At 46.0% G+C, this 14040-nt stretch overlaps 1 protein-coding gene across 4 annotated transcripts in view; it reads left to right on the top strand.

Moving 5' to 3' along the window:
* Positions 1 to 14040, top strand: part of dab2 (DAB adaptor protein 2) — an 82912-nt gene that overhangs the window by 37101 nt on the left and 31771 nt on the right. For all 4 annotated transcript variants that reach the window (XM_059974250.1, XM_059974251.1, XM_059974253.1 and 1 more), the window contains 3 exons: positions 1010 to 1174; positions 10761 to 10900; positions 12689 to 12787. In XM_059974250.1, coding sequence (XP_059830233.1) covers positions 1096 to 1174; positions 10761 to 10900; positions 12689 to 12787 — 318 coding nt within the window. In that variant the 5' untranslated portion in view covers positions 1010 to 1095. The remainder of the gene's footprint in view (positions 1 to 1009; positions 1175 to 10760; positions 10901 to 12688; positions 12788 to 14040) is intronic.

Genomic DNA, 14040 nt, shown 5'->3' with positions numbered 1-14040 from the left:
TAGATGCTGTCTGGCCTGCCGAATTCTGCCAGCATTTTGTGTTTTTTATTTTTTTTTTAGCACTACCTCACTCTTTTTGCACTATTTAATTTAATGTATTTATTGTAATTTATATTTTTTAATTGTGCATTAAACTGTACAGCTACCACAAAACAACAAATTTCATGACATATATCAGTGATTCTGACATACTTTCCTACAATCAACTTGTAATGATTCCGCCCCACCTGACCCCCCCCCCCCACCCCCACCCCCTGTCATTTGAAACTCAGGGCAAGCTACGTGCACAGTAATAAAGAAAGCAAACAAGACAATGGTTCAAAACTAAATGCTAAAGAGGCAAGAGGTAGAGTTATAGGTTGGAAAATGTGGCATCTCCACTGGGAAGGGGATGCAAGAAAGGTTATCGGTTCAGAAGTTTGACACCAGTGATTGTGATCAGCTTAGACTGCAGAGAAAGTCTGTCTGTTTCCCCCCCCCCACCCCCGGAGTTTATAAGTGTTAAAAACTATTACAAGTTACAATAAGAATATTATGTATTGCTCTATGCCACTGCTGCAAAACTATGAATGTCAGATAACCAGGATTCTGACGTTGAATGGACTTCGAGTCGACTGTTGCTCAGACCCAGTGGTGAAGGATGACGCTGTTACAGCTTGGTGCTAGAGTTCATTTCCGGTGTTCTCTGTAAGAAAGGTGGTATGTTCTTCCCATGTGCGTCTGGGTTTCCTCCTACAGTCCACAGACATGGTAGTTAGTAGTTTAACTGGTCGTTGCCCTGTGGTTAGGCTCGGGTGAAAAATGGGTGAGTGGCTGGACAGGTCAGTTCCACGTTTTATCTCTACGTAAAATAAAATAAAATATACCCAGGTGTCCGATGGCGCCGTAGCTGGACCTGCAGTGTCTGTGCCCAGGTGTTATGGGTGCCTTTTGACACCACCTAACTTGGCCCAGCTCCCTGCCAGCCCTTGAACAAACTGAGCTCCTTTCTTCGTCCTTCCTTCCACAGGTTGGAGGGCATGTCCTAAGGTTCTCTCCTAGGCACAGATCCGGTCTCTTCCTGCACTCCTTGGGGTTTGAATCCAGATAGCAGCCATGTCTGACGCTGTTGAAATCAGTCCCAGTCAGCCGGAGACGTCACCTACAAAATCATCTAAAAAGGAGAAAAAACGAGGTAAGATTGTTTAATTGGATTGTTTAATGTCATTTCCTATATGCAGGGGTAAAGGAGAACAAAATAATTTTTGTTCCAGATCTGATGCAGCACAAAAAAACAGATAAAGTACACAATAATAAAAATACACACATAGATAGGAATGGGTTGGCTTATATACATCACAGACGAGAGAAAATCTGCAGATGCTGGAAATCCGAGCAGCACGCACATGCTGGAGGAAGTCAGCAGGCCAGGCAGCGTCAATGGGAAAGAGTGCAGTCAACGCTTTGGGCCGAGACCCTTCGTCAGGACTGGAGCAAAAAAGATGAAGACTTCAGAGTTAGAAGGGAAGCCCCCGCATCTGCTCTCAGGATGAAGCTTTTTATTCCCGAACAAAGGAGGTGTCGTTCTTCTTCAAAGGAAGGAGCTTCCCTTCCTCCACCATCTATGCTGCCCTTAGCCACATCTCTTCCATTTCACGTCTTCCCTCGTCCCATCTTCCCATCCATTCGTCCCTCCTGGCACTTACCCTTGCAAGTAGAAGTGCTTCACCTGCCCCTGCACCTCATCCCTCACTACCATTCAGGTCTCCAAACAGTCCTTCCAGGTGAGGCGACACTTCACCTGTGAGTCTGTTGGGATCATATAATGCATGTTCGGAAAGTGACACTAGTCTGTACATAAGGTGACTGATGGGAAATAATAAAACAGTGGTGGATTTGGTAGGTGGAGCTGTTGATCAGCCTTACTGCTTGGGGAAAGTAACTTTTTGAGTCTGGTGGTTCTGGCTTGGATGTTCTGGAGGATGCTGCTCCCTGATGGGAGTGAGTCAAACAGTCCATGAGCTGGGTGGGTGGAATCCTTCACGTTACTGGCCCTTGTCCAGCACCTTTCTGTATATTTGTCCTTGATAGTGGGTAAGCTGTTGCCAGTGATGTGTTGGAGTTTGGACTATCTGTAGACTTTCCACTGAGGACCTGCTGTTGATCAGTCGCCTTCACAGCATGGAAAAAAACAATCGGGTTGACTTGTCCACACTGACTTCAACTTCTCTTGCCCCATCACAACAGTGCCCACGACCTTTAGACTCCCTTTCAGGTCTCTTCATCTTATGTTCTTGATGTTTATTGCTTATTTATTATTATTTTGTTGCTTTTTGTATTTGCACAGTTCATTGATTCTCTTGTGTGTGTGTTTGCACTTACTGTGAATGCCTGCAAGAAAGTGAATTATGGTGATCTATACTGTATGTACTTTGATAAAGTTACTTAGAAGATGCCCACCTTACTCAGCCCATTGTGTCTGTATTTTCTTTCTGAGCTAAGGGTTCCCAACCTTTTCTATGTCATGGCCCCTTACCAATAACTGAGGGGTGGGGGGTGGGGGGGGGAGGTCTGTGGACACCAGGTTGGGAAACCCTGTTCTAAACCCTTCCTATTCCTATACAGTACCTGTATTCATCTATATCTACATTTATATTTCTATACATGTGCATCATTTAACTAGTGCAATTATACTTGTGTCTACCACTTCCTGTAACCTCATCGTGTGCTGACTGCTCTCTGGCTGAAGACATTTGTCCCGGGGAGGGGCGAGGGATTTAATTGGAAGGCCTCATTTTTAAACCCGTACACTCCAGTTCTCAATTTTCCATCACTGGGGGGTGCGGGTGGAATACTGAGTTCATTCATCCTATCTGCACCCCTCATGTTTTTGTACACTCTACTGGGTCACCTTCTGCAATCCAAGGAATAAAGTCCGAGCCCAACCGACCTCTCCCGTGGCCCTCAACGGCACCCTCAAGTCTTTCTGCAGTCTCAGAAGCTCAATAGTATCTTGAGCAATATGCTGGAGGAACTCAGCAGGTCAGGCAGCTTCATTGGAAATAAATAAACAGTTAATGTTTCTGGCCAAGACCCTTCATCAGGACTGGTATCTTTCCTGGAACAAAGTGACCAAAACGGGTTACAATATTCCATATGTGGCCTCACCAGCATCTTGTACAACTGCAACACCCCAACCTCAACATTCGATGCCCTGGTGAAGATCAGCACGTCAAAAGCCACCTGTCTACCTGCGACACCACATCCAGGGAAACTTCAGAACACAGGGAGAGTCTGCAATGAACTTGCAAGGCCCTTGTAAATCCCTCGGGTCAAATGTTACTTGACAGAATATCCTGTTCCCTTTTACCACCTCCTGTCATCTCCTGCCACAGCTCTTGGGGACCACGTGCAAATTTTCTCTGGCAAGTTCTGAATTTAGGACAAGGGTGTTGCTGGGACTTAGGGAGATTTGATTGAGGTATACAAAATTATGAGGGTTAAATGCAAGAAGTCTTTTTCAATGAGATTAGCTGAGACTAGAACTAGAGGTCATGGGTTAAGAGTGAAGAGGATCATGTGGGAGATCTTCCCCACTCAGTGGTGAGAGTTTGGATGAATTTTTGCATAGTAGGGGATTAAGGATTATGGGGAAAAGGCAGGTAGGTGGAGATGAGTCCATGGTCAGATCAGCCATGATCTTATTGAATGGCGGAGCAGGCTTAACAGGGCAGATGGCCGACTCCTGCTCCTATTTCTTATGTTCTTATGTGAGTATGGAATGAGCTGCCAGCAAAGGTGATGGAAGTGGGTTTGATTAAAACATTTAGGAGAAATTTTGTAGGTACATGGATGGAAGAGGTGTGGAGGGCTATGGTCCAGCTGCAAGTAAATGGAACTGGTAGCTTAACAGTTTGGCATGGATTAGATGGGCTGAAAGGCCTGTTTCTGTGTTGTAGTAGTCTCACTCTTATGACCTTTACACTCTCAGTTGTGGGACTCCCATCTAGCTAAAGATGGCGTGTTGCTGACCGTCTCAAATGCCCCTGAGCTTGAGTCGGCCATACCTGTGGGTCCAGAGTCCAAGGCTGGATATTGTCAAGGACAGGCTTCCCCTTGAGGGACTTCCGAATCAAGTTGGGGATCGATGATGGTGCTGTCAATTACAAACTGCCATCCCGGTGAAGGGTGTTGGCTTGATGTTTGATCTGCTCTGCTGTCCAACGTGCAGAGCTCCAGAACTTTCTGATTGTCGGTCAGTGTTGGAGCAGTCCAGGCTGCATTGCCTGCAGGATCAGCTGGGGTTATAACAATTAGAAATGAGTATTGGCTTATTAGATAGATAGATACTTTATTCATCCCCAAGGGGAAATTCAACATTTTTCCAGTGTCCCATACACATTGTAGCAAAACTAATTACATAAGTATTTAACTCAAAATGAATATGATATGCATCTAAAATCACCCTCCCAAAAAGCTTTAATAAATAGCTTTTAAAAAGTTCTTAAATAGTTACTAAAGTGCATTGAGTGCTAACTTAAGCTCAGTTCTAACCCCGGCACTTTAACATGTCTTGCCCCTGGTGGTGAAATTGTAGAGCCGAATGGCATTGGGGAGAAATGATCTCTTATTATTACATGTACTGAGATAGTTACAAAGATTTTGTTTTGTGGGCCATTTACACAGATCGTCCCATACATTGAGGTGGTTTAAAAAAAAAAGTCAGATATAACACTGTTACAGAAATTGCAATGCAGGTGGACAAAGTGCAAGGACCACATGAGGCTGATTGGGAGGACAGCAGTTCATCTCTTGGCGAATGAGGTCTGTTCACGAGTCTGATAACAGCAGAGTCCTTGAGCCCGGCGTTAAATGCTTTCAGGCTCTTATATCTTCTGCCCGGTGGAATGGAGAGTGACAGGATGGGAGGGGTCAGGTCCAAAGGCAGCAGGAAGTGCACGTGGGCTCAGTGGAGGGGTGGCTCCATTTCGTGATGGACTATGCCCACAACTCAATACTCCAAAAGAGCTCTGCCCAGGGTTGCACAAAATTATGTTCAGTTCTGGTGCCTGGAAAGCAGATTTTTAGAAACATAGAACACAGAAACATAGAAAACCTACAGCACAATACAGGCCCTTCAGCCCATAGTCCTGTGCTGAATATGTGCTTTAGAAATTACCTAAGGTTACCCATGGCCCTCTATTTTTCTAAGCTCCACGTACCTATCCAGGAGTCTCTTAAAAGACCCTATCGTATCCGCCTCCACCACTGTTGCCAGCAGCCCATTCCACACACTCACCACTCTCTGAGGAAAAAAACTTACCCCTGACATCTCCTCTGTACTTACTCCCCAGCACCTTAAACCTGTGTCCTCTCGTGCTAGCCATTTCAGTTTGGGAAAAAACCTCTAACTATCCACACAATTAATGCCTCTCATTATCTTATATACCTCTATCAGGTCACCTCTCACTCTCCATCGCTCCAAGGAGAAAAGGTCGAGTTCACTCCACCTATTCTCATAAGGCATGCTCCCCAATCCAGGCAACATCCTAGTAAGTCTCCTCTGCACCCTTTCTATGGTTTCCACATCCTTCCTGTAGTGAAGCGACCAGAACTGAGCACAGTACTCCAAGTGGGGCCTAACCGGGGTCCTATATAGCTGCAACATTACCTCTCAAACTCAATCCCATGCACCAATGCACCATACGCCTTCTTAACCACAGAGTCAACCTGTGCAGCTGCTTTGAGCGTCCTATGGACTTGGACCCCAAGATCCCTCTGACCCTCCACACTGCCAAGAGTCTTACCTTTAACACTATATTCTGCCATCGTATTTGACCTACCAAAATGACCCACTTCACACTAACCTGGGTTCAACTCCATCTGCCACTTCTTAGCCCAGTTTTGCATCCTATCAACGTCCCGCTGTAACCTCTGGCAGCCCTTCATACTATCCACAACACCTCCAACCTTTGTATCATCAGCAAATTTACTAACCCATCCCTCCACTTCCTCATTCAGGTCATTTATAAAAATCACAAAGAGTAAGGGTCTCGGAACAGATCCCTGAGGTACATCACTGGTCTCCGGCCTCCATGCAGAATATGACCCGTCTCTTTGCCTTCTGTGGGCAAGCCAGTTCTGGAGCCACAAATCAATGTTCCCTTGGATCCCATGCCTCCTTACTTTCTCAATAAGCCTTGCATGGGGTACCTTATCAAATGCCTTGCTGCAATCCATATACACTACATCTACTGCTCTACTTTCATCAATGTGCTTAGTCACATCCCAAAAAACTCTTACTTGGCTAAGCCCCAGATAAATTTAACCCATTTATAATCAACTCAGAGTCATCAGTTTTAAACCAGAGCCACGGATGAAAATCAAGACTGCCACATAAGGTCTGGGAGTGTTCCTAATTAACAGCACAAGTCTGTTAACACTTATACATTGAGACAGTTCCATCTACCTTAACCCAATCACATCTTGTTCCACCAGGAGTGGCGATAAAGAACTTTCCTCTGACGATCCCTCTACGTCATCCTCCAATCACCTTAGAATTGCACCCGCTCATATTAAGCTTCTCGCCAGGTCTCTGGCTGTCCACTCTATCTATGCCTCTTGTTGTCACATACACCTCTATCAAGTCACCCCTCATCCTCCTTCGCTCCAAAGAGAAAAGCCCCAGCTTGCTCAGCCTATCCTCAAACATGCTTTCCCAGCCCCGATGAGTGGGTCTCGGCCTGAAACACCGACTGTTCACTCTGTTCCTGGTCTGCAGAGTTCCTCTGGCATCTTGTGTGCTTTGCTTTGCAATTCCAGCATCAGATTTTCTCGTGTTTGAGCATCTACACCCTCTCTGAAGATTCAACATCCTTCCTATAATGAAATCAGAACTGAGCACATACCCCAAGTGTGGTCTAACCAGAGCGTTATAATTATCTGCCAAGCTGAGCAAGTTCCCAGATTCAGTGCCTTGTACATCTTGGAACTGTCCAGAATTTAATCTGAGGGGGTTATGGGCAGATGTGACTGGATGGTTACAGTAAACCCAAGTATTACTGAAAGTTTACAAATGGAACTTGGTCCAAAAGTCACTGATTTACCAGCTGACACGTGAACACCCAAAACCTCTAATGTCAAAGAACAGCCAGGACCTGCAATTTACACATTGCAACACCAGCTCGAGAGAGCAGCACCACAACAGCTGACGCAACAGAACTCATCGCAAGCAGTTTAACTACAGGACAAACACAAGATCTTGCAGAGGCTGAAAATCCAGCATAACACACACAAGATGTGATCTCTCATTTTAGACCTCCCTTCTCTCCGGGAGATGACGTCCCCACCTCCAACCTATCAGGGTTCAGGACATTTCTCAGAAAGCTCTCCCTCATCCTTCCACACAAGAGAATACTTGCCTAGCTGGCGTGATCTCTCCTTGTACAACTGTCCCCTTCCATCCCTGGAAGGAGAGACAAGAGATTCTGCAGATGTTGGAAATCCAGAGCAACACACTCAAAATGCTGCAGGAACCCAGCAGATCAGGCAGCGTCTATGGAGGGGAATGAAGATTCGACGTTTTTGGGCCGAGACCCAGCCTAACAGGGTTCAGGACATTTCTCAGAAATCTCTCCCTCAGGAGAGAATACTCGCCGAGCTGACGTCTTTTTTTTTTGTGGATGGGTTGAGGGAAGGCAGATGAGAGGCGACTTGATAAAGGTGTGTAACCGGACATGACAAAGGGCGCCATGGTAACGTCACCATTAGTGCAATGCTGTTGTAGCTTGGGGCATTTCAGAGCTCAATTCCAGAGCTTGTACATTCTCCCTGTGAACTGTGTAGATTCCTCTGGCTGTCCTGCTTTCCTCGAAAGACGTATCGGTTAATTGGCCATTGTAAATTCTCCTATGATTAGGCCGTGGTTAAATCGGTGGGTTGCTGGGCCGTGCGGGATCATCGGGCCAGAAGGGTCTGTTCCGTGCAGTGTCTCTAAATTTTAAAAAATGATACGCAAGCATTAGGGAAATTTAAGAGACTTGTAAGATGGCCCTTCTATCATCCATGTGCATATATGGGAGGGAAGGGTTAGACTGAATTTAGGGTAGATTAGCATTTAGTACAGGGTACACACTGTGGGCCGAAGGGCCTATACTGTTGTATGTAGAACAGCTGCCATAGCAAGAAGTGATTGGGTTAAGGTAGAGGTAACTGTCTCAATGCCTAAGTGTTAATAGACCCGTGCTGATAACTAGGAACTCTCTCAGACCTTTTGTGGCAGTCCTGATTGTTCGTCCGTGGTTCTGGTTTAAAATTGACAACTCTGGGGTGAGTACAACTTTACCTGGGGCTTAGCCGAGGAAGGGTTTTTTTTAATGAACTGTGATATCATTCCAGTATCCAAGGCGTTTTGTTTGTGGTCAGCAGAATTTCTGGGCTTTGCCACAGCAGAGCGAGGCTGGGCCTGACCGTGGTGAATCCTGCAGGTAATGCAGAGATGGAGCTGCTTTCAGTAACTCTACCACTGGGTGGCACCTTGCAACCCTGCCACATTGTTCAGTTGTCATTTGGCAAACTGGCCCATCTTTACACGGTCCAAGTCACAAGGATTTAAATTAAAAAGTAAAATTTAAGGTCCAAATTTTTCTTTTTGAAATATAACAGTTCAGCACATTACAGGCCCTTTGGCCCAAAATGTGTTGATCTTTAACCTACTCTGAGATCAATCTCACCTTTGCCTCTAACATAACCCTCCATTTTTCAATTTCATTTGTGCTGTCTTCAATAGCTATTGCAGTCCCGGCAAAGTGTCTCGGCCCAAAACATCAAATCTTAATTCCCCTCCATAGACGCTGCCTGATCTGCTGGGTTCCTGCAGCATTTTGAGTGTGTTGCTCTGGATTTCCAACATCTGCAGAATCTCTTGTCTCTCCTTCCAGGGATGGAAGGGGACAGTTGTACAAGGAGAGATCACGCCAGCTAGGCAAGTATTCTCTTGTGTGGAAGGATGAGGGAGAGCTTTCTGAGAAATGTCCTGAACCCTGATAGGTTGGAGGTGGGGACGTCATCTCCCGGAGAGAAGGGAGGTCTAAAATGAGAGATCACATCTTGTGTGTGTTATGCTGGATTTTCAGCCTCTGCAAGATCTTGTGTTTGTCCTGTAGTTAAACTGCTTGCGATGAGTTCTGTTGCGTCAGCTGTTGTGGTGCTGCTCTCTCGAGCTGGTGTTGCAATGTGTAAATTGCAGGTCCTGGCTGTTCTTTGACATTAGAGGTTTTGGGTGTTCACGTGTCAGCTGGTAAATCAGTGACTTTTGGACCAAGTTCCATTTGTAAACTTTCAGTAATACTTGGGTTTACTGTAACCATCCAGTCACATCTGCCCATAACCCCCTCAGATTAAATTCTGGACAGTTCCAAGATGTACAAGGCACTGAATCTGGGAACTTGCTCAGCTTGGCAGATAATTATAACGCTCTGGTTAGACCACACTTGGGGTATGTGCTCAGTTCTGATTTCATTATAGGAAGGATGTTGAATCTTCAGAGAGGGTGTAGATGCTCAAACACGAGAAAATCTGATGCTGGAATTGCAAAGCAAAGCACACAAGATGCCAGAGGAACTCTGCAGACCAGGAACAGAGTGAACAGTCGGTGTTTCAGGCCGAGACCCACTCATCGGGGCTGGGAAAGCATGTTTGAGGATAGGCTGAGCGAGCTGGGGCTTTTCTCTTTGGAGCGAAGGAGGATGAGGGGTGACTTGATAGAGGTGTATGTGACAACAAGAGGCATAGATAGAGTGGACTGCCAGAGACCTGGTGAGAAGCTTAATATGAGCGGGTGCAATTCTAAGGTGATTGGAGGATGACGTAGAGGGATCGTCAGAGGAAAGTTGTTTATCGCCACTCCTGGTGGAACAGTCCATGCACCTGCCACTCTTTCTAGGGGCAGATACTTTAGGAGTATTTTTTAAAGAAAATTATGACAGAAAAATGGAGATCTATACAGGATAAAATAGCAATTACAATAAAATTTTTAAAAACAATGAGACTTGGTGCTTCTCCTGTCTGTGCAAAACAAGTATCTACAATGCGTGTGGTACTGCTTAATCAAAAAAAGATATTTAATTGCGAAGTGACTGATAGTCCAGAACACTCAAAGGCCATCGGAAAGCCCGGGTGTAGCATTATTCAGCTGCACAACAGCCGTCGTGAAGAAGCTGTTTTACAGTCTTGCTGTCTAGGGGAAGGAGCTTCTGTATCTCTTACCAGATGGCAAGAGATTGAACAGGCAGTGTCCGTGATGGGGTGGGTTTTAATAGGTGTGCCGTTGACATTGAGGGTTGTAGATTGCCTCCAGGTCCAGTACCTGAGTCCCTATGATGTGCTGAGCCATCCTAATCAGCCACTGGAGTGCTCTGTGATCTGTCTTATTGCGGCTAGAGTACCACATCCATTCCGTATGCCAGTGTGCCCTCTGTCACACATCGATAACGTTTGTAGGCCGGAAGGACTAGTTTGCACCTGGAGTAGGTTAAAAGGTGAGCACGGGGTCATGGACTGGAGGTCCTGCACTGAACATTCTACATTTCTTTTAAAGCAAAACATCTTGAGTTTAATGCAGTCGTTTTTGATCCTCCCCTCACCCACCCTTTGGTAAAACTTTAGACGGGGCAAGGGTTCGGGGCGGGGGGGGGGGTTGTGCCAAAAACAGCTGAGCGTTCAGCCTACGGGACGATCCACCCCATGGAAGTGTTGGGCTCACAGCTGGCTCTTTCTCCCAGGTCCAGAGAAGACCGAGGAGTTCCTTTTGGCAAGGTTCAAGGGTGATGGAATCCGCTACAAAGCCAAGATAATCGGTATTGATGATGTGACTGCTGCCCGAGGGGATCAAATGTGTCAGGATTCAATGATGAAATTGAAGGTAACATTAGTGCCTTTCACTCCAGGGTCGAAGGGATCAGTGTGATTAATTGTTAAGTGGTGGTGGGGGGAGTTGGGAATAAGGTGCCGTGAGCCCCATCCATGTCTCGGTGCTGGGACAACTCTCCTGAGAGAGGCAGGAACTTGGTTTAACATGTAATCTGGCACATTTCTTCCAAAGCCAAGGTCATTGTCAACCTTGGGTCATCCACCATCAGGTTTAGGACTATCAGGCTCCTGATTGATTGTGGCTAACCTCCCTCACCTCAACTCCGAACTGATTCCATGACGTACAGACTCACTTCACAGCTCGTGGTCTCAGTATTACCTTTTACTTGCACAATTTGTCGTCTTTCGCACATTGGTTGTTTGTCAGTCTTTATGTATCGTTTTTCATAAACTAATTGCATTTATTTCAAGAATCAGAATCGGGTTTATTATAACTGGCGTTGATCGTGAAGTTCGTTAACTTAGCAGCAATACGTAATATAGAAGAGGAAAAAGATAATAAATCAATTACAGTATAGGTATATTGAATAGATTAAAAATCATGCAAAAAATCAGAAATAATGTATATTAAAAATGGATTTCAAAGTGGTGGATATACTTCTTTGAGATGCATAAGTACACGTGTGCATCATAGGCAGGCACCTACAGATGAGCAGCTTTCACAGCAAAGCATACCTATTTCCAAGAAACAGAACAGAGAAAGAGTCCACTTGGAGTCTCATGTACTGAGAAACAGTGAAAAGCTTGTCTTGCATCCTGTTCCTACAGATCAAATCATTACACAGTGCATTGAGGTAGAACAAGGGAAAACGGAAATTCAGAATCGGGTTCAATATCACTGGCGTATGTCGTGAAATTTGTTGTTTTTCAGCAGCAGTACATTCTAATTTATGTATTGCAATAAGTACATATGGTATTTGTTCATTTACCGTGTGGGTGACCATGGTCTTCCATCTGCTGACCGTGTTTGTACCTGGCAGATTTTACTACAGAAGTGGTTTGCCATTGCCGTCTTCTGGGCAGTGTCTTTACAAGACGGGTGACCCCAGCCATTATCAATGCATTTCAGAGACTGGCTGCCTGGCGTCAGAAGTGGCATAACTAGGAGTTGTGATGTGCGGCAGCTGCTCATACGACCAACCACCGTCGGTTCCCATGGCTTCATTTGACCATCGGCCAGGGGTGGCGGGGCTAAGCACCTTGCCCAAGGGTGACCTGCAGGTTAGCGGAGGGAAGGAGTGCCTTACATAGAAACCCTACAGGACAATACAGGCCCTTTGGCCCACAATGCTGTGCCAAACATGTGCTTTAGGAATTACCTAGGGTTACCCTCTATTTTTCTGAGCTCCATTACACCTGCTTTGGTAGAAACGTATTTCCACCCTGTCACCTCGTTTGCTGTATGTGAACTAAATAAACTGTAAAAAGAGCAGAATTAAGTGTAGCAGGAAGTGCAGACAGCAACAGTGCAAGGAGATCCATGGCTTTTAGCCAGTTGGTTCAAGAGCCGAGTGGTTAAAGGGAAGTAGTTGTTCCTGAACCTAGTGGCATGAGACTCGGGATTCTGTATCCCGAGAAGATGGCGTGGCCCGGATATTGCTGTGAGGCAGCGCTTCCTACGGACGATGGGGAGGGATGTGTTGGGCAGAGTCCAGCACTCTCTGCAGCTTGCCTTCCTCCATGTTCAAGCTGCTGTACCAGACCGTGACGCAGCCAGCTAAGATATTTCAACATTACATACATCTGTGACCCCGGCTAACTCTGCAATTGTAATCTGCAGGGCATAGCAATAGCTGCTCGGGCTCAAGGACAACACAAGCAGAGGATCTGGTTGACCATCTCCCTGTCTGGGATAAAACTGATCGATGAGAAAACGGGCGTGAGTATCATTCTACACACTACATGTGTGTAACCAAATGAAACATCGTTCCTCCAGTCCACGGTGCACCTACAAAACGTGCATCACGCAGCACAAGAACAATATTACCACAATTGTTAACAAAATATAATTCATAATGCATGTAAACTGTAAACAGCTCACTTACGAGTGACAAGACCTCAGTGGTGACAGGGTGATCATTAGTCTCACAGCCTTGGGTAAGAAGCTGTTCCCAGTCTGATACCCCTGTGCCTCCTTCCCAACAGTAGATAGTGGGATCCTCAACAACAGTCCTGGTAAATGTCACAGAGGGTGGGGAGGGAGACCGCAGTGATCCTCTCGGCTAGTTTTCCTGTAAAGACATCTGCAACTTCCACACGATGATGCAGCCAGACTCTTGATCATGCTCCATCATGTGAAAGTTGTTAGAGTGGGTTTGGGGAGCCTCGCAAGGCTCAATCTCCTCAAAGCGTAGCTGCTGATGTGTGTTGTGGGACCAGGTTAGATCGTCTGTTATGTGCACACCAAGAAACTTTGTGCTCTTCACTCAGAGTCGTTGATGTGCAGTGGAGAGTGGTCGATCTACACCTCCCTAAAGTCCACCGTCCTCTCTTTTGTAAATGTTGAGACTCTGCACACAAATTCTGATCAATTCTCCAAGTTCACTCTGGTCCAGTCTGTGGCTGGAGAAAGCCCCGTAGCATTCAACCGTTGCCAGCACCTTGTGCTACCAAACCCTGCCCAACGGAACAGGAATGAGGAGGAATTTCTTTAGCGATTCTGAGGAACTCATTGCCACAGACAGCTGTTAAATACACGGGTTGCTGGCTGGTGTGGCTCACTGGGCCAGACGGGCTTGTTCTGCACTGTATCCCCGACTACATGAAAGTAAAAAGACGACCATGGGGGTGATCTGTAAATAGGTTTTACCCCATCACAGAGGCCTGGTCTTTGCAGTTTGACCAGAACAGCCAAGGAGATGGGGGTGTGCAAACTGAAACGATGGTACCTTTTAGATTTCTAACCGATATGAAAAGATTGTCTCCCACTCTGGCAGCCAGTTACAGAGTGAACTTGCTCCTGCCCATGACATGTTGATGACAGGAAAAAGCCTCTGACTATCCACACGATGAATGCCTCTCATCATCTTATACACCTCTATCAGGTCACCTCTCATCCACCGTCGCTCCAAGGAGAAAAGGCCGAGTTCACTCAATCTATTCTCATAAGGCATGCTCCTCAATCCAGGCAAC

The sequence above is a fragment of the Hypanus sabinus genome, chromosome 7 (assembly GCF_030144855.1).
Source record: "Hypanus sabinus isolate sHypSab1 chromosome 7, sHypSab1.hap1, whole genome shotgun sequence".
NCBI classification, from domain to species: domain Eukaryota; kingdom Metazoa; phylum Chordata; class Chondrichthyes; order Myliobatiformes; family Dasyatidae; genus Hypanus; species Hypanus sabinus.
Note: the sequence above shows the minus strand (reverse complement) of the source record. Positions and strands in the feature narration are given on the sequence as shown.